At 37.0% G+C, this 21,425-nt stretch overlaps 1 protein-coding gene across 1 annotated transcript; it reads left to right on the top strand.

The window, feature by feature from the left end:
- Positions 1 to 15,757: 15,757 nt before the first annotated feature.
- On the top strand, positions 15,758 to 16,504 carry LOC308658206 (uncharacterized protein C12orf71 homolog; the record flags this gene model as incomplete). The annotated part of the gene is made up of 1 exon (XM_081310809.1): positions 15,758 to 16,504. The coding sequence occupies one exon, from the start codon at positions 15,758 to 15,760 to the stop codon at positions 16,502 to 16,504; it is 747 nt and encodes a 248-aa protein (XP_081166935.1).
- Between the last annotated feature and the right edge of the window lie 4,921 nt (positions 16,505 to 21,425).

Genomic DNA, 21,425 nt, shown 5'->3' with positions numbered 1-21,425 from the left:
ATCAAGACATATATTTAGATGTGCAAAATTATACTATTTTCCTTCAGAAAAGTGTTGAGAGCAGGAGCCAGGGAGAGGGGGAAGGGGCTTTGAAACAATTCTGTCTTCCTTATCCCTAAACTATTCATGCAGATATTCTACCTCCAAGGAGGGGGAGAACAGTTTATACATGAACTGTGCATAGTGACTTTTTTTTTCAAAAAGTACAGTGTTGAAAAGTGGAGATAACCTTAGAGTGAAGAAATCTGATAGACACTTCTCAGCCAGATGATCAAACTTAACATCAGGAGTGACAAATCATGTTAATATCTATTCTTGATATGATAAGAAAACTTTTCCTCTCAAAACACATAATCTCAGCTTAATCATGATAAAAATATCAGTCAAGGTACAGTCTACAAAATATCTTACCAGTAGTTCTCAAAACTGTAGGTCATCAGAAACAGAAGTCTAACTGTGTCATAAGGTTTGTCTGCTGAATGTAATGTAGAGTTCTGGATGGAATCCTGGAACAAATACATTAGATAAAAACTAAGTAAATCTGAAAAAATTATGGAATTTGGCTAGTAATAATGTATCAATACTGGTTCATTTATAGTAATATACTAAACCAATGTAAGATGCCAATAATAGGACAAATGTGTGGTGAGGTTTGTTAACTCTGTACTATCATCACAATTTTCTGCAAATCTAGAACTTTCCTAGAATTTCCTAGATAGTTTATGTAAAACAAAATAAAACTGTAAATAGATGAACTCTAGATAGGGAAGAGGGATGGGAGGGGAAGAGAGGAGTTATGGGGTTAGAAATGATGGTGGAATGTGATGGACATTATTATCCAAAGTACATGTATAAAGACACAAATTGGTGTGAATATACTTTGTATACAACCAGAGATATGAAAAATAGTGCTCTATATGTGTAATAAGAATTGTAATGCATTCTGCTATCATATATAAATTAAAAAATTAATAAAAAATAAAATAAAATTGTAAAAATTTACCAGACAGTTGAAGAAGTAGGGAAATAACTAAACAGAAAAAAAAATAAATCAATTACCAGTGATCCAGAATGGACACAGATGTTATAAGTAACAAGCAAGAACATAAAAATGGTTATAATTGAATTTAACATGTTGATAAAATTAAGTAGAAATGGAAGATAAAAAGATCCTTAAACTTCCACATTCAAAACCAACCATGTCTGAGATGAAATATATAGTGGATAGGGTTAATGAAGATGAGGATTGCCAAAGAAAATATATAAAAACAGAATATATATTGAATATATAACAACAAAAACTTCCCTTTTCAAAAGCAGAGGGAGAAGATAACTTTTAAAAGTGAATAAGTATAAGTGAGCTTCAAGATAATTTCAGGTAGCCTAAAATACATGCAATTGGAATCCCCCTAAAAGGGGGATAGAAGAAACATTTGAGAAAAATAATGGCTGAAATTTAGAGGATAACACAAGGCAAAACACTGAAAAACCTGCTGTCCTTTGATAGATATGTTGAAAAATAAAACAAGATGAAATAAAAATTATAAGGTGTTTATCTGAGCCAACAGCAATTCATGAATTAGGAACCATGCAACTGAAAAAAGGCTGCAGGCTCCATTGAAGCACAGAGACAGACTTTCATAGGGGGAATGTGGATATAAAGCAAAGATGGCATTTAACTGGTGACAGCTGTACATAGCTTTATTTGGTCTGTCCTTCTGGAAAGTCCCTAATTATACAAGTTAGTTGGCAGCTTCTGATTGATGGAGCTTATATGTTGCTTTTCTTTAATACACAAGTTTTGTTTATGTTCGCAAATTCAAAAGAGGTGAAGTTTACTTTCAAGGCCTAACTAGTTTGATCTGCTTGGGGTTTTTCCATGCCTGATCTCCATTTTAAGTAACTTTCACTAGATTTTCCAACCCCCTGAACTTCAGAAAAGGTTTATAACCTAGTTGCCCAGTGAGGTGTCAGGAAATCTGCTTGGTGTGGGCAGGTTATAGGAATGCTTTTGCTTTCCTTAAAAAAGACAAACAAGGCTAGTCTTGCTCATAGCCCCATCTATGAGCTTTGAGTACAGATATGATTGATACCTGTGACAATGAAAAAAAGATCAGTGAATGGGGAGATTCAATCTTAGAGGCCTAGCCTTGTTGTCACTGAAACAGCCTACCATTAGGTGCCTTTCAAAGGTAAAAAATACACTGTTTCAGCTCCTGTCAGTTACGTTTTCTATCATTCACAACTAAAAGCACTCCTGGCAAATACAACATAGAAACCCTGCTCTAAGTTGTGAAATCTACAGGCATAGATTTATTCCTATAATTTTAATGTCTGTAGGTCCTGGGGTTTTATTTTTGGAAATTTGCAATTCATATCATCTCACCTTTTTCTTTTTGATCAAACTGACTACAGATTTATATATAATTTTTTCAAATAATTAGCTTTTGGTCCTATTGACCTCTATTTTGTTTTTAATTTTATTAAAAATTATAACTTTATTTCTTCATTCCTAATGTGTACTTTAGGTTTAATTTTTTGTTCATCTTTTTTTTAACGTTCCATTTATAGTAATGGAGACTTGAACCACTTTATGATCTGAGACTTTACTTCTCTCTACTACAAGCAGTATTTCCTGTTACAGACTGATTGATTGTATTCATCAAAAATTCATATGTTGAAATCCTAACCCCTAATGTAAAGGTATTAAGAAATGTGGGAATGGTATTGGGGGATTCCTCATGTATGGGATTGGTGAATTTATAAGAATCATCATGAGAGCACTCTGTTCCCCTTTTCCTCTCCCTCCTCATCTCACTCCTGCCATATGCAGATATAACAAGATGACACTCTGTAAACCAGTTAGAGGAGCTGTACCAGACACCAAATTTGCTGATACCTTAACCTTGGATTTCCCAGCACTCTGTGATTTATCAGAAATAGATGTTGTCATTTAAGTTTCCAGTCTATGATATCCTTGTTAGAGCAGCCAAAACTGACTGAAAAATTTACCTGTAAGCACTGCTTTGGCTATGTCCTATAAAATTTGACTTAGGATTGTCCATGTATTTTTCTAATACAGATTTCCAGTTTACCTCCATTGTTAACAGTATGATTTCAATCATCCTAAATTTATTAAGGTGAATTTTATACCATAAAATAGAGTCTATGTGTATTTATAAACAATTTTTATTCTGTAGCTTCTGTAACCAGTATTATTGATATTGCTCCTTAAGTCTTCTATACACATAGTTTTCTGTCTGTTGGTATAGGAATTATTGAGAGAAGAATGTTACAATCTTCAACTATCAATGTGAATTTGCTTCATGTATTTTGCAATTATTAGTAGCATGAATCTTTATGATTAGTATGTATTTATGGTAAATTTATTGATTTATCACTGTGAGATATTTCTGTTCATTTGTGATAATACTCCTTATTTGAAGTCTACATTGACATCCATTAATACAACCATCCCAAGCTCTCATTGGATTCCTTTGTGCATGGACTATATTTGCTTATTCCTTGAAGAGTTCCTACTTACAGTATGTTTATTATAGACAGCACATAGCATTTATATATATATATATATATATATATATATATACATACACACATATATGAGTTAAAGAGATATATGTCTATATATCCATAGATATATTTATGATAGATAAGTTAAAAAGATATCTATATCCATAGATATATATCATGATAGATTTATGATGTAAGTTAAAGATATATATATATATATATATATATATATTTATGTATATAGATTAACCAATATATTTACTCATACATAAATATTTAACCATATATATTGTTTGTTTATATATATGTGTGTGTTTGTGTGTGTGTATATTTAATTCACCTTATTTAACTTACCTAATTTGAAAAATATCATGCCCCTTTACACAGAGTATAGAAATTTTTACAACACTATACTTAAATTTTCCCTCCTGGACTTCCTGTTGTTGTTGCCATCCATTTTACTTTTATATATGCTATCTCAATATATTGTTACTACTTTTACTTTAAACCATAAAATATGCTTTAAAGAAATTTAAAGTGAAAAAAAAATATTTACCTATATATTTACCATTTTTGAACTATCCATGATATCTTTAGGTCTAAGTATCTCTATATTACCATTTTACTTCCTAAAAACCTTTCATTAAGATTACCCATAGCTGGGGCTGGAGTTGTGGCTCAGTGGTAGAGTGCTCACCTAGTATGCATGAGGCACTGGGTTCAATCCTCAGCACCACATAAATATAAAGACACTGTGTCCACCTAAAAAAAGAAAAAGAAAAAAAAAATATTACCCATGGCAATGCATTCTCTCAACATTTGCCTTCTGAAGGGTCTTTTACTAGTATTTTAGATGAAATTAACATTTAAACCAGTGGACTCTGAATAAAGCAACTGGCCTTCCATAATGTGGATGTCTGTCATCCAATCGGATGGTTGATGGTCTGAATACAACAAAGAGACTAATTTCCCTGAGCCAGAGGGAATTCTCCAGCAGACAGACTTTGGACTTCATCTTCACAATCAGCTGTCCTGATTCTCCAGTCTGCTGGTCCAAACTACAGATTTTGACCTTCCATTCCCATAACTGTGTGAACTAATTCCTTATAATAAACTTCTTTCTATATATGTAATCCTATAACACTGGTGGTCTGTTTCATAAATAAATACTTTTTCAACATCTATTAACAGTGCCTGGCACAATACTAAGTGCTCAATAAATATTTGTTAAATAAATTTTCAAACATTTTTGGCATGCACTTTATGGCATACACTCACAGGGCAACAGTATAAAACTAGATAAATTGGTACCAAAATTCCAAAAATACAAAATAGTTCAGGCAGTAGACATTAAAAAATACTGAGTAATAAAACAATAATATTATCTACACCAAAGTGGTTCTGTGCAGGTAAATGCGAATATCCATATAGTGCCTAATAAACAATCACTCAATAAATATTAGTCAATTATAATAAAATTATATACTAACCAGCTGAGCAAGACCAGAGTTGTCTTGATTTCTGATGCATCAAACAGAAGGATTGTAATTCCACCACCTTTCCAACAGTTTGTGCAGAGGATCAAATAAAATGTTTATAAAAGAACTATCAGGATGATATCAGTGTTGAGAATTAGGTTTGAGTCACATTTCCCTGGTGCTGAAGATTGAACACCCTACGAACACTGAGGCAAGTGTGAAAAGTTTTGTTTCAAGGATAGAACAGAGAGAGAGTCAGACTCCTCCATAAAGAATGGGTTCCAAATTGGTGCCCGAGGAAGTGGGGGTAGTGTCCTGCCCCTTCTATAGATTTCAGACTTCTTTGTTTCATACTCCCTCCTCCCCTTATCTTGCCTATGTGGCCAAAAGGTGAGAAAGGAACCTTCCAGGGATACAGGCAGGAAGGTAGTGGCCCAGAGGGCTTTCATTAACAACTCCTTGCAGGGGGGAATAAGTCCCTGGAAGCAGGTAACCTTGGCAACAGCTTGTAGAAGGAAGCATTTTATTTCTTTTTGAATGGCCCCCATCTTCCTGACCCAATCATTCATTACCTACACTGACCATTCTTTTGCCCCCCCCCCACCCCCAGCCTCAAACCCTCCTCTGAGAAGGGAACCCTTACTGCTGTAAGGGAAAATGGACGATGACCGCTCTGGCTGCTTCAAGCTGAAAGGGGGCGATGTGGGGCAAGCAGTTTGGGTTTCCCTTTTAGGAATGCTTTGGGTCAGTTGAGGGGTCTGTGGTAAAAGTCTGGTTTGGAAGCATGAGGTTGTAAAATCATCTGGTAGGCGGGTGCTTCTATGAGAAAAACAAAAAGACATGACTACTAGAATGAGATTAATACAAAATAAATGTTGTAGCATTTAGAACATGTCATGAATATCACAATGATGATAGAAACCTGTAATCTCTTACCAGGAGGTATAAGAGCTAAGAAGTTGTTCTCATGACAAGGCCAGTGAGGACACGGCCTCTATTTGGGAATGTAAATTTTTAAGGATATTAATTACATTGCTAGAGTTAAAGAATGTAAACACAACACTTAGTTTTAATAATGTCACAGATGCCCCCATAAAATGTAATTATCTGATGTCATCTGATTTTCATAAAATACTTTTTTATTGGCATAATCTCTGTGTTTAATGGAGATCTTTTTATTTCTGTTAATTAGGGCTAAAAAATCCTACTAGCAAACACAGACAAAGCCTACCTGTGTAGCGGTTAAGAAGATTTATGGTCCTTAAATTGACTACTGACTAATAGTCTCTTTTGATAGTTAGCAGGCACTCCTATATAAGAATCCCTTTTTTGTAGCCTGCAGTCTTACTTACTCTTGGTGAGACTAACACAAGTATATATCTTAAGTTATATTAAAAGAACTATTATCTTTCCTTTAAAGTGTCCAGGTATGGCTGTTTTGATAATAACTTGTTTTGCTAGGTGTTTAAGACCAAGTTGGTCAAATTGACCTTATTCCTATATATTATTAAGAGTCAACTGAGTTTCCTTAGTGGGTCACTCTTGGGAACTTGAGAGCAAACTCTTAGTTCCTTTAGTGCTATCTTCCAGGATGGGTCAAGTTCTCACTGACCACATGGCTTCCCTTGGATGCATCAGGGATGGCTCCTTCTCCAATGACCCTCCTCTTTACAGCATATGCACTGGCTCACTTTCTGTTCTTCAGGGTCTCATAGATCCCCATGATGGGAACGTCATGTGGCCCAGTGTTGCAAAGCCTTTATACAACTCTCCTATTCCCTTGGTTCAAGCTGACTCACAGGGTAAGAGCCAAATATTGGCTCTTTTCTTTCTTGATCCTTTTACTTCCTTAACTTTAGTCTCCATGTGTTGGTCTTAAACATTCAGCAAGCCAGTTTTACCATCTTAAAGTAATATTACAGAGTCTCACTTACTTTTAATGTCTATAACTTTATTTAATTGGGTTCAGTATTAGTTCTGAAAATCAGCCTTATATCTCATCTATCCTACAGGTATTGGCCTATGATGTCAAATTAACTCAGGTTGTTTTATTAGAAGTTATACTTTTGTAAGTCACTAACAAATAATAGTTATAAAGTATACAAGGAAAATACAAAATGAATTAAGAAGAATAAAAACATATTTAGTTTTTATAATAGCTATGAACTAAGAAACATAATTTTTTATAATCCCAAATCTTTACTTTAAACTTTAGTTCAAAGAATATCATCATGGTAAAATGTTCTTTTAAAACCTATATTTTAAAGATTTATACAAGTGGAAAATATGACAAATAAGTCAGTAACAGTATCATGATTACACTGGTGTTCTTATATTAATCAAGTTTGGCTTTTAAAGAAAAATTTAGGCTCCGTAATGTAGTATAATACTCTAAAATATTCTGATTGATTATTATTCAATCAGAGTTGTACAAACCATAATTCCTTTAAGACTAGTTTCTCTAAATTAAAAAAAAAGATACAAGAGATTATCTTAATATATGGGAGCAGATTAATGTTTTAAGAAATCTTTGTTACTTCAACCCACAGGTGATTAAACTTTACTTTACATCAGTACATTAACATTTGACTTAAGGAAAAACCTTAAATTATTTTAACTGATTATGCTAATTATATATAACCAATTTAATTACACACACACTTTTTGAAATTTACCCTCCACAATCCTTTTGCAATTTACCTAAACATTTTACAACCTTTTTCTTTACCACATAACAAACTTTATAATCCAGAAACATTTCTCTTTAATTCTACTTTCCATATTAAGATATATTTCCATAACTATCACCCTCTTATCTCTCTTTCTTAGCTGTTAACCTCTTTTTAAAATTTATATTCTGAAACTGTCCTTATGAAATTTCTGAATTTAGACAAATTACTCCACTTTAATAAAAGGATGAAATACTTTGTTTTTATGGTACTTTAATTGAAACCTAATTGAAACATTTTATAGAATTACATCGGATATAATCTCTCTCTGTCTCTTTTTTGGTTAGGGGGTGCCAGAGATTGAACTCAGGAGCACTCAACCACTGAGCCATACCCTCAGCCTTATTTTGTATCTTATTTAGAGACAGATTCTCACTGACTTGCTTAGCACCTCCTTGTTGAGGCTAGCTTTGAACTCAAAATCCTTCAGCCTCCTGCTGCACTGCTGGTATTACAGGCATGCACTCCTGCACTTGGTTTACTTAATAGAATTTTAACTCTTAGTAACCTTGTTTTTAGTAAAGACACAAACAAATCAATCTCAAACCTTTTTTAATTTACCCATTTATGAAAATACACATAATGTTTAAATATTATTCCATATGGTATACCTCATGGAATTTAAGAAGTTAAGAGTACTTGATTTTATATTTAGTAGTTGATGTTTTAGCACTTTAATTTTGTAAATTAATAATTTTGTAAATTAATCAGATGTCACTAATAAATGTATTTATGATCAATCTCATTAATGTTAAATCTAATTTATGATTTTAACTGTAAAAACCAAGATACCAGACAAATGTTAATAATATTAGCCATCTCTTCCCCATTGAAGAAAAATCTTAGAAACAATGGATAATTACATTCTAGACATTTTATAGAAACCAACACTCTGTTAATTATATGACCACCTTGAAGAACTTGTCAGTAATTTTAAAGATATCTTTACTCTCATCTGTTTACCTAATTTAAGTTGAACCTTTTTAAGTCACCTGAACTAAAAGTTATTTGGATTCATTTTTTACAAATTTGATTTATGAGCAATCATTTATCTATAGGTCAATTTTAATACCATGTACATGATACATGGACATAAGCACATATGTAGACACAACAATACAGTACACAGGTGTGCACACATACACAAAACAGATAAGACACAAAGATTTTATAGCTTTTTGTGTTGCCTTCTCCTCCACAAGGAGGCAACACTATAGATATTTATTAAAGCTTCTTAGATCTAACCTGTTAGAAATTATAATAGGCCTATCTGACTTTTACATTATGATTTAAACACAGGGAAGGCCTGTATATTTGGAAATGCTAGGTATAAAGTATAATAGCCAAAGTAGACATTGAAATCAAAGGTTCAGTAGCCACTTGTCCTCAATGGCTATCAGATTTATTCCCAACATCATCATGTCTTTGAGTTTTGTAAATGAATTTTTTTCCAAGGTATTTGAGAGCTAACCCTTGAAAAGTCAGCCTCTGAACAAAAACACAGTGTAAAAACCTCAATAGTCAGATAAAAATAAGACTGATCAGAAAAATATTTTAATTTAGGCATGCAGGATCAGATGTGAATTCACCCTAAAATCATGAGCTCAAAAATATAGAATTTTAAAAAACAAAGAGTCTAAAAACATGACATGGCAGTATTTACTCTAGTAAAGGAATATGCAGAACATTATCAGATCAGAGTACACTTTGGGCTCATATTAGAGGCAAAAAATGTCAAAGTCCTGAAATCCTCAGATAAAGATTCTCAAGGTAAAGAAGAGTGTATATATTTTCCCTATCTGTGCATTTACTGAGAAACTTGTTAAGAAAGCAGGGTGGTAAGATAGCTAGTCATTGGGTCCCACAGTGGTTTGAATTTAAAAGTGACACTTTTTTTTCATAAGTCCCAAATAGGTTCTCTGCAAGCCTTGCAAGTCCTACAAGCTCCGTAAGCCTCTGCATGTAAGCCTTTGAACTTACATTTCAAATGCAAGCTTTGAAGAGACACATATTTGGTAGAAGCTAAGTAAGTAAAGCTGCTGTTTTGAACAAAAACTCATGCATAGGGCATTTTAACCATTTTTTATTCCCCAATTGGTAATCATGCCAAGTTTAGATGCAGAAAATTATGAGACACCATTTCCCATCAAAATTTTTGAGGATGAGGCTCCCCTTTGAACAACAATATGAAAATAAACAACATGAAGAGGACAGAAGCACTGAGGAACTATCTCTAGCTAAGGTACATCTCCCCAAATATTGGAGCCTCTAACTCCTGGAGTCTCTAGTGGTCTACAGTTTCTGCTCCTCCTTCTATGCATGACCTCTGGATTTAACTGCTGCCATACCAGTCTGAACACAACCCATGTGCTTTTTCATGGGTGGCCATGATAAAGATGCAAGCCTCCAGATTATGGACACTTACCGTGTAGCTTGTAATTTCCTAGGAGAACATGGGATCACTTTTTAAAATGAATCTTGATCTGTGTTAAGCTTCACATTAGTTAATGAACTTTGCAGGTGGGGGGTTGGCCTAAGAATGGAGGATGATAGCTGTGTCTAATTTACATTTTTGGCACAATTTGGATTTTCTAAATAAAATCTGAGAAGTCCTTAGGCCTTCACACAGGAACCTTGGACTATTTCATTCCTTTTTACAAAACAGGCTGAGCTGTAGAATGGTATTAAAATTTATACCTCTCTCTGATGGCCATGATTCTCTATGAAATAGTTGGTATTGAGAACATGTTTGGCAGCAGAAGAACACTAGAGGTAAAGAATTTACAGTTGGTGTGGGCCAAAGGAATCTTCAGAGGGCTGTTGGTATAAATCTCCCTTTTTGTAGTCAAAGAAGAAAGCAGAGCACACAGGAACACAGAAACAACAATGGGAATCCATTGTATGGCTGGTAAAGGCTTACTATGTGAATAAAGGGAACCCAGGCATTTCCATAGGAACCACTCCTTGTCCCCATCTCAACCCTAGAGTCTGAAAAGCTAGAGTCAGATTGCCAAAGGCAGGGGAGTGCTTGGGTGAAGTGAGTGTGGTAAAGTGCAGTATGGTTCATTTGGAGGTACATGTGTCCTCGGGGCTTTTCCAGTACTGCTTGATCAATCAGTTGCCCCAGGATACTGATTTTTCAGTTGGAAAAAGAGTCAAAAGAGAAAACTTTAAGGTTCACTGGGGTGTGGCCCCAGCCAGAACCTTGAAATTGTTCTAACCCTTTGTCTGTCTCCACACATTCAAAGGCAAACTGGGATTATAGACACTGCATACTCATGCCAAATGCACTCTGAGCCTGGAAAGGATAGTGAGAAATGACTTTGGCAGAACCCAATATGTCTGACACACAGGACAGGTGATTAGGAGCCACCTATGCCATGAATCCTGTCACCCAAGTATTATAAAATGGTGGCTTGCACTAACTGCATTAGCCTACAGATGCCCATTATTGTCCTCCAGAAAGAAAGAAAAAGATGTACTTCAAAAAGATGTGGGGTACATGCAAAGGAGCTTATATTACCTTCCTGACAATCTTGGTGGAACCTCCAGAGATTATATTAGTGTTGAGATCAGGTTCCAGTCCTATTCCCCTGGTGTTGAAGGTACAACACCCAAGAAACACTGAGGTAAGCACAAAAAGTTTTATTTAAAGGATGGAACACACACACACACACACACACACACACACACACACACAGAGAGAGAGAGAGAGAGAGAGAGAGAGAGAGAGAGAGAGAGAGAGAGAAACTCCTCCACAGAGGGGGTCCAAGGGAGTGAGAGTGTCGAACCTCTTCCATAGATTTCAGATTTCCTTTGTTCTCATGCCCCTCCTCCCCTTATCTTGCCTGTGTAGCAAAAATGTGGGAAGGAACCTTCCAGGGGTACAAGCAGGAAGGAAGCATCCCAAGGGGCATTCATTAAAAACTCCTTGCAAGGTGGAAAACATCCCCAGAATTTTACCAGAGGCAGGTAACCTTAGCAACAGGTTGGGCAAGGGGAGTACTCTGTATTAGCATTTTACCTCCTTTTGAATTGGCCCCATCTTCCTGACCCAATCATTCATTCCTACACTGAGCATCTTTTTGCACCCTGGCCTCAAGGATATATGATACCCACTTCAATCATTTTTTCAGACTCCCACTGCTCCTCATTTACTGATGGCCCTAATAAAGATGTAGACACTAGGGCTCTTTGTGGTAAGATAGATGTTTTCTAGGTTAAGGGGTTTTTCTAAGCCAAACTGCCAAGCTGCTGACAGTTATTTTAGTGTGCTTCTTAACTAGACTGTCAGCAATTCTCTTCTCCATTGGGTATGGGCAGGGGTGTCCACTGGGTGGTCTGTCTGCTGCTCTTCAGACTATTGCTCCTATCATGTCTTAAGTAATTATCTCCCGTCTTTTCTAGGATATTAACTTCCTTTGTACTTGACCTCTTATAGATCATACAATTATTAAACTAAAATATATTAACTGCAATTACGATAGTCAAATAATGGTAAAGACAGAAAAACAATTTACCAAGCGGTACTTTCCCTAATTAGGCATGTATACACACTGAGGGCAAAACATTTAAATTATTATGAGCATGTGAAAGGAAAGAATGTTATCTCAGTACAATGAATTGCTTGATCATATGTGCATTCAAAACAACTCTGTGACCAAATGATATACATAAGTAGACTGAAAATTGCAGCATATTATAAGTATTATACCTTTGAGAATAATTCCTTTCAACATGAATCATCCTAGTCTGAAGTAACTGCTCTATTTACTTAGAATTACCCCATCTCTGCTTATGACAACTCTACTGTCCACAGTCTCATCATGTATTGAGTTACAAATATTAGAACCAGGAAGAAGGTAAGACGTATTAACAGAGGCTTTGGATGCAATAACATTCTTCAGTTGCATGTGACTTAAAAATGTCTGCCTTAATCTAAGTTTTCCTGGTTAGCAGTTCCTATACCCAACATCTCACATTAGCTTATGAGAAAAATACACATGGATTAGAAAAATACACTCACAATTTGTCTGGGACTGAAGGGATTCATAGAATGCAAAAGTTTTAGTGCTAAAACTAAACAGTTACAGACAAGGAGAGATCATCAATCACTGGGGTGTTCCTGAGGTAGGCTATAATTGGAAAGATATTTGGATTATCTATAGAATTCAAGGGCAAAAAATAAGAACTAGTTTCTTAAATTATGACAAGAAACTAGAAACCTTTTAGAGTCAACTGCCTATTTTTTTCTTTCTCTAACTTTGAATTATCTAGTTCTCTCCAAATTTACATTTATTTTCTTTCTCTTCCTGTGTCTTGCTATCTTCCTCTGATCCCTTACATACACATTAACTCACTATTTTATCTTTAATTAAAGATGGAATTTAAGAGTTCACATCTTTATAACATATAATCTTCAAAGTTCTCAAACAAAAATTCAAAGTTGTCAATGTGTCCAAATATGTTCTTATTTTAATGAAATGTTCGATTTACTTATTACAGTGTTACATACATACAGTCAAATGATTCTGTAAGCCTTATGAGAACAAACAAAAATTAACCATCTATCTATCTCTCATCACTCCAAAAAAACCACCTCAAATTTTTAAGCTGTTTCCTTGCATGTACATGCTGAAGTACAAATTAAAAGATTATACTACCATTTTTTATAAAATTCACTTTTAAATATTATACGTGGATTTCAGTTATGGAACATAAGGATTTAGAAGTCTTAAACCTTGCTTTCTACCTCATTCCCCATGCAAATATCCTCCTCCCTCCATGTAGCTATGCTCTGTGGTTGCATTAATATGTCAGATATTTTATGGTGATTATATAACTATTATTCAGTAATGAGCTTTGTGAAATCCTATGATTATATCTTTTTTCTTCTATAATAGTTTTCTCTGGGGCTGGGGGCTAGGGTTGTGGCTCAATGGTAGAGCTCTTGCCTTGCACACGTGAGGCACTGGGTTCGATCCTCAGCACCACATAAAATAAATTAGTAAAACAAAGGTATTATGTCCATGCTCAACTAAAAAAAAGTTTCCTCTCCTGATGTTAATAGTTATTGTTATGGTTTGGATGTAAGGTGTCCCCCCAAAAGCTCCTGTAAATTCAAGAATACTCAGAGGCAACATGATTAGATTATGAGAACTGTAACCTCAGTCCATTCTAGTCTGAATAGATTGCCTATAGGCAGATGGGACATGGCTAAAGGAAAGGTTATCCTGTGGTCCCTTTCTCCTTTTCTCCTTTCTCACCTGTCACAGCTGAGCAGTTTTCCTATACTGTGCCCTTTCTCTAGGATATGCTGCCTCATTTTGGTCCCAGAATAAGAAAGTTGGCCTTCTATGCACTCACATCCATGAAAACATGAATCCTAAATAAACTTTCCCTCTTCTAAGTTGTTCTTGTTGTGTATTTTGGTCAGAGTGACACAAAAATGACTAAAACAAAGGAGATGGGTCCTTTGGTTTTCTATCCCCTTTTACTCCTTCCAAACTTATGGCTATAATTTGGTTCCTCTGTTGCCATGGTACCCAAGAGTCTCAGAAAACAGACTTCTGACAGTTGGAGTTTTCAGCCACTGGGACAAAGGATCTGAAAGACTTCAGATGCCCCCTTTATCCTGCAGGAGCTGGCAGCATTTCTTTTATGTGGGCAGCTATCAAAGCTCGGCATAATAGAGTATGCAGTGTGTGTGTACCCATATGCATGTGTGTGTTAGAGAGAGAGATTGGGTGCATGTGTTTTCCCACTTATTTGTTATTTGCCAGGACATAATGGAAAAAGCTGGAATAAAGATGCCATCAGATGATGGGAAGGTAGGCATTTAAGGAGCTATGCTTCTTCCAGAAAGAAATTTAGTATCTTTTTTTTAATATTTATATATTTTTTAGTTGTAGCTAGCCACAATACCTTATTTTATTTATTTTTATGTTGTGCTGAGAATGGAACCCAGAGCATAGCATGTGCTAGGCGAGCGCTCTTCCACTGAGCCACAACCCCTAGTATCAATTTTTATGAGACCTTAATGTATTTGTAATTTTTGGTCAAATGATCTAAACTATACAACTATGAAGAACAAGACAGCCAGAGACTGGTTCACAAAGGGAATTTACTGTCATTAATAAGATCATGTTCATAGTTTTGATAATCTCAGGGTCATTAATTATCTAAACTAAGGTTCAATAATAGGTGATAACCAAAGAGTCATTAACAAGAAAGTGGTTAATAATTACAGAATAGCCTTATATGTGTTTCTTGAAGGCTGTGCTATAAAATTTAATATCACTTTCTGTAGATGTGACTCCACATATATATGAATGTAAGCATATGAACAATACATATTCATACATATGTGTATATGTAAAGAAAAAAGATTAAAAGGAAATTCACCAAAATTTTTAATCATGGTTATTATTTCTAGATGGTAGCATTATAAAAAATTATTCTCAACTTTATACTTTCATATATTTTTGTAAATTTTTTTTAAAGAGAGAGTGAGAGAGGAGAGAGAGAGAGAGAGAGAGAGAGAGAGAGAGAGAGAGAGAGAGAGAGAATTTTTTTTAATATTTATTTTTTAGTTCTCGGCGGACACAACATCTTTGTTGGTATGTGGTGCTGAGGATCGAACCCGGGCCGCACGCATGCCAGGCGAGCGTGCTACCGCTTGAGCCACATCCCCAGCCCTATTTTTGTAAATTTTATTCAACTATATTTTTGTAATACCAGTTCTTTCAACTGTCATAAGACAAAGTATAAGAGATATCAGGTGCAGATGCTCAGTATAGAGGTTTATTATATAATAAATTAAGTTTAGAAAGAGAAAGTACTGCCTCTTCTGCCTTTGACTACAGAGTGCAAACGCAGGATGTGCTTTTAACAAAATGAAATATTAGAAATGGAAATTATTGCCAAAGTACATGACTCTATTTCCAATATCTTATATCAGGTTTTTCTTTTGAAGTTTCCTAAGTTGAGGGAGAACTGGTATTTGAGAACTTTGACACCATGGAAGACTCATTCTCCAGCAGCAGCAACTGCACTGACAAAGAAGACTGCATTTCCGACTTTCAGTCCAACCTGAGCCTCTCTATAGGCTACTTCCCCTGTGAGAACAGCATTGCCTGGAAGGACACTAACAACTCTGAAGAGAAGACTTCTGAGGGTTCTTCCTGCCACTTCCTCCTTCCTGTCAAAGAGTCATGGGTGACTGAAAGTGGAAGGATGCCCATGAGGAAACAGAAACAAATTCAGGATGACCCAGAGAAGCTTTGTGAATTACCCATCACCCGGGTCTTGGATGCCTGTCTAGGCTCTGAAAATGAAGACTCACTAGCTACTTTGGATCTAACAGGAGACAACCAGAAAATGGACAAGTTCCCACAAGAAAGGACAAATCAGACTCTCTGGGAACTGGATGATCTAATGAAAAATCTTAAGGCATTTCTAAACCATCAGAAAGATGACAATGACTCTGTGTTCTCTGATTCTCCTCTGGACGAGGATCTTCAGCTGTCCAGCACCATCTCTCCCCACATGTATCAGGTCAACAATCAAAAACATGAAACTTGTCAGGCCTTGCCCAACTGTGAACCACCAGAAATTGAAGACATCAGCCAGTTTCTAGAAATGTCACCATGGCTAGAAGAAGATGAACTTGCTGAGGTGAGCAAAGAGGTGCCTCAGTACAGAGCAAGGGATAGGCCCAGTGGGGGTGCCAGGTTGGACAGCATGGATCCTAACTACCTGCTGTGAAGCAGGGGTGGACCCTGGTGTCAGAGGAGATGATTATTGGGAGAAGGACCACAGAAAGGAAAGGATTTGGGGTTGGGGAGGGGTTATAAGGAAAATGCCAAGGAGCACTGACAGAGACAAGAGGGAAGAGCAAAGAGAAGGACTAACGATTAAAAAGACAAAAACAAACAAAAAACAGTGTTTGTGTGTGTTTAAATGTTAATGAGTCTTAAAAATTTACATTTAGAGTTGGTCTATTTATGGTAATAAAAAATTAGATTTCCATAAATGAGCAAATATTGACTTCATTGCTGCTGACATTACACATATCTAATTCATCCTCGTTTTCTTGACAGATGATAAGCCAGGTGACTGGCACAGCAGAGACCTCCTCAGTCTCAGCAAGGCAGCCAAAGGAGGGGGACACACATTCCCACTCAGAAACCACATCCTGTCTGAACATGGGGTTCATCTTCCACTGGTTCAGGAAGTGGTTCTTCTCCTCCCTATGAGGGAGAAAGCACCCTGAGAAGGCCAATAAAAGCCCCGATGAGCAAGAATATCAGAAAAGCCATTTTCTTGGAGGCAAGAGAATCAAACCTGAGGAATCTCTGGAGTCAGAACACCCTATGTATCCAGATTTTTAAACTTTTTGATAGGTCCAATTGTAGAGTCCCATGGCTTTAAAATTTCCCAATTAAAAAAAAAAAACACAAATGTTCTTGTCATCCACATCTTCCTCCTCTTCCACTGCAACACCCGGGCTCAGACAAAAATTATGTATGTTGTCTAGAAGGCAGAAATTCATTCTCAGAAAATTTTAGGTAGTACTGCACTTCCTAAATAGAAGGTATTTTTTCTCTCCCCTTAAATCAGCTTACTGTATTTTATCCCATTTTATTATTTCCTCTTTTATCATTAGCTTATCTCCCTACTGCCAGAAGGCAGCAGGACAACTGTCAAGACTCCAGTAGGATGGTTTTGGTGGAACTTCTGGGCCTTGAGCAAGTGGCAACAGACAGTGACCAAGGATACATAAAGAGGTCAGCTGAGGCCAGCTCTCTTGAGTAGCAGCAAATGACCTTAGAGAGCCTCCAGGTTCTGGGTTCTTCTAGTTTTACAACTTAATTTTTTCATGAAATTAAATGAACAAACATGGGAAATCATGTAGCAGAGTGTGTAGCATTTAGTACAGGCTTGGTAACATTCAACTGTGCCTATACCAAAAGGCTTATTTAAGCCCCCCTCCTGTCTATTTGGGAGTGAACACATAAATAGAGCCTAGGAAACCGCACATTTCTTTTCCCACCCCACCCCCAAAATAAACACTACAAATACTGCATCAAAGAATTTGGTTTGGAAGGTCATTGGCACAATAATTCTTAAACAACAAAATAAACATTGGGAATAAGGAGACTTTGCTGCTGAGGGCCATTACGAAGTAGGAATGACGCATCGAAATTTCCTTGCCAGCGTACCCCATGTTAAATTCGCTGTTGACCTTGCATGTGTGTTTGAGAAAGGTGACCCTGCTCAACGACCAGGGAGGATCCAGGATTAGGGTGTATCCTGCAGTTTGAGGAAGTATCCCGGTCCTTGGGTTAAGGGCGTTCCCAGTTTAAGACCTTGGATTTTAGGGAAGTTCGATGTTGAGGATTATTGCTGCTGGAATTAGGGCGTTCCTGCTGCCTGAGCTCCCATTGAGTTCTCGTGAGATTCAGAGAGCATTTTGGGAAAAAAAGCCTCGTGGAGTAGGTGAATTGGGTGGCAGCTGAACTGGGATTGCCCCAGAATGTGTGTGGAGGCCAGTGTGAGTTCGGGAATAAAGAATTGCTGTTTGAATCTACAAAGCTGTGTGGTGGCTCGTGATTCTGTGCCCAGCCAAGACTGCGGCATTTGGTGGCCCGTACACGGAGCGTCTGAAACTTGGAGGTAAGTGAAATTCCTCGTCCCTGAGGGAAGGGGAGAGAATGGGTGACTATTTTAAAAAACAATGTGTTCTTGTTTTGATTTATTTCGTTTTTGTTTCAAGCTGCCTGTCCCTAGAAATTTCTCAGGCAAACTGGGAAAAATGGATGGCTCAAGGTTTGAAGTTTGTCAGCCCAGAGAAAGAGAAAATTGATACAGCGAATTTTTATTCAGTTTTTGTTTCATTCAGTTGCGGTTTTGTTTTGTGTTATCTTATTGGGTTGCGTTATCTTTATAGAAGATTAGAAATTAGTAAAAAAGAAACCGAAAAGGTGTTAAGTAAATTGTTAGAGATTCAGACCATGGAGAAAGACATTTTTGATCAAGCAAAAGAGAAGATCTCTCGAGCTAGTCAGAGAGAGGAAGAAAATTTAAAGGAAAAGGGGTTATTAGGAAAAAGGCCACAACAAGAGGCTGTTACTAACTCCGTTTTATTACCAGAGGGCGTAATTCAACCAACAGCCCCACCGATGGAAACAGCTGAGTGGCCCTCAAACCCCGTAGTTGATAAGTGGGATCCTGAGACAGGACCTCAAAGATTAGCATGCCCTGTACTTGAACAGGTAGGAGGGCAGCGAATTCACCGTGCTTTAGATTTTAAAACAGTGAAGCAGTTAAAGGAGGCTGTAACAACCTACGGTCCCCAAGCTCCCTTCACGGTAAGCATGGTCGAATCCATTACTAACTTGGACATGACGCCAGCAGATTGGGCTAGCATGTGTAAATCTGTGCTAAATGGAGGACAATATTTGTTATGGAAAGTTGCCAATGAGGAATTTTGCACGGAGACAGCTAGGCGAAATGCAGCAGCCGGTTACCCTCAAAGAAATCTAGATATGCTTTTAGGAAAAGGACCTTATGAGGGTCAACGGCAACAAATTGAATATGATCCTGCTATATATGCACAAATTGCTGCAGACACAGTTAGGGCATGGAAGACTTTACAAGGACATGGAGATTCACAAGGTCAGCTATCTAAGGTAATACAGAGACCTAATGAACCTTACGCTGACTTTGTAGATAGGCTTATTCAAACAGCCGCCAAAATTTTTGGGGATACAGATCAAGCAATGCCATTAATAAAACAACTTGCTTATGACCAAGCGAATCGTTGCTGCAGAGAGGTTATTAGACCATGGAGACATGAAGACTTAAATACATATATTAAATTATGTAGAGATATTAATGAACAAGGGCAAGTCTTGGCAGCTGCAGTACAACAGGCTTTAGATGCCAGGCCAGAAACATGCTATAATTGCGAACAAACAGGACATTTTAAAAGGAGTTGCCCTGTAAGAGGAGGTTTTAACAAAACTAGAAATCAAAGGAATAGAATACCGGGTATTTGCCCACGATGCCGTAGAGGGAGACACTGGGCTAATGAATGCCGTTCTCAAACCACCATAGAAGGTACTCCGTTATCAAAAAACGGACAAGGATCAGGTATTTACCCACGATATCGTGGAGAAAGGCATCAGGCTTCATTGCCAAAAAACGGAGTGAGGGGCCCAATGCTCCGGGGCCCAAAACCACAAATATACGGGGCAGTGGAGGAACCCAGCAACACCATCAGGGTGGTGCCCAGGACACATTGTCCATTAAATCCCTCATCAGACAAACCCGAGGGAGCGCAGGGTTGGACATCTGCGCCTCTGCCAGAGCAGTATTAACTCCAGAGATGGGAGTTCAAATCATTCCTACAGGAGTAAAAGGACCTCTTCCCCAAGGAACAGTAGGCTTATTATTGGGACGTAGTTCATCTACATTAAAAGGACTTATGATAAGTCCTGGGGTAATTGATCCCGATTATGTAGGTGAAATAAAAATTATAGCTAGTTCTCCAGGAGGTATATCAGTAATTTCACCTGGAGATAGAATAGCACAATTGTTAATAATACCCAGCCTACATAATAAGTTCTCTAGTCATAATGTAGAAAGAGGTTCTAAGGGATTAGGCTCCACAGGTGTAGATTGGGCTATGTTGTCTTTAAATTTAGATTCTCGCCCAATGCTAAAACTAAATATTCAAGGTCACGAGTTTAATGGGCTGCTGGACACAGGTGCTGACCTTAGCATCATATCTCGTCGAGAATGGCCAAGACATTGGCCATTACAACAAGCCACTCAAACGCTTCGAGGCCTAGGAGCGGCGACTAATCCCCATAGAAGTTCTATGGTATTAGATTGGAAGGATCCTGAAGGATGTGAAGGAACTATACAGCCATATGTTTTGGATCACCTTCCTATTAATCTATGGGGACGAGATGTCCTGGATCAACTAGGTTTGATGTTAACAAATAACATCAATTCTAATGCGCCCACTACTAGGGCTAGACAAGGTGTTAAGAAAGAAAAAAGATTAGGAAAACAAGAACAATGTTTAGCAGCACCAATTCAATTAGATCAAGGAACAGACAGACATGGGTCGGATTTTCAGAAAGGGCCACTGAGACAATCAAAATTACTTGGAAATCAGAAAGACCAGTGTGGGTTCCTCAGTGGCCCTTGACTAAAGAAAAGATACAAGTAGCCCATGATCTGGTCAAACAACAATTAGCGGAAGGACATTTACAACCTTCCGTATCTCCCCATAATACTCCCATTTTTGTCATCAAAAAGAAATCGGGTAAATGGAGATTATTACAAGATTTAAGAGCCATTAATAATGAAATGGTTATTATGGGACCTGCTCAATCAGGGATTCCTCAATTGTCTGCTTTACCAAAAACGTGGCATGTCTTATCTATAGATATTAAAAATTGTTTTTTTTCGATTCCAATTCATCCCGAGGATAGTCCACGTTTTGCATTTACTATCCCTGCATTAAATCATGAAGGTCCTGATGAGAGATATGAGTGGAAAGTACTCCCTCAAGGTATGGCTAACAGTCCAACTATGTGTCAAATCTATGTAAATAAAGCAATCCAGCCACTTAGAAATCAAAATCCTGAACTAAAAATATTTCACTATATGG

This window comes from Spermophilus citellus (assembly GCF_964194105.1).
Source record: "Spermophilus citellus genome assembly, chromosome: 10".
Taxonomy (NCBI): Eukaryota; Metazoa; Chordata; class Mammalia; order Rodentia; family Sciuridae; genus Spermophilus; species Spermophilus citellus.
This window is presented reverse-complemented; position numbering and strand designations above follow the sequence as displayed.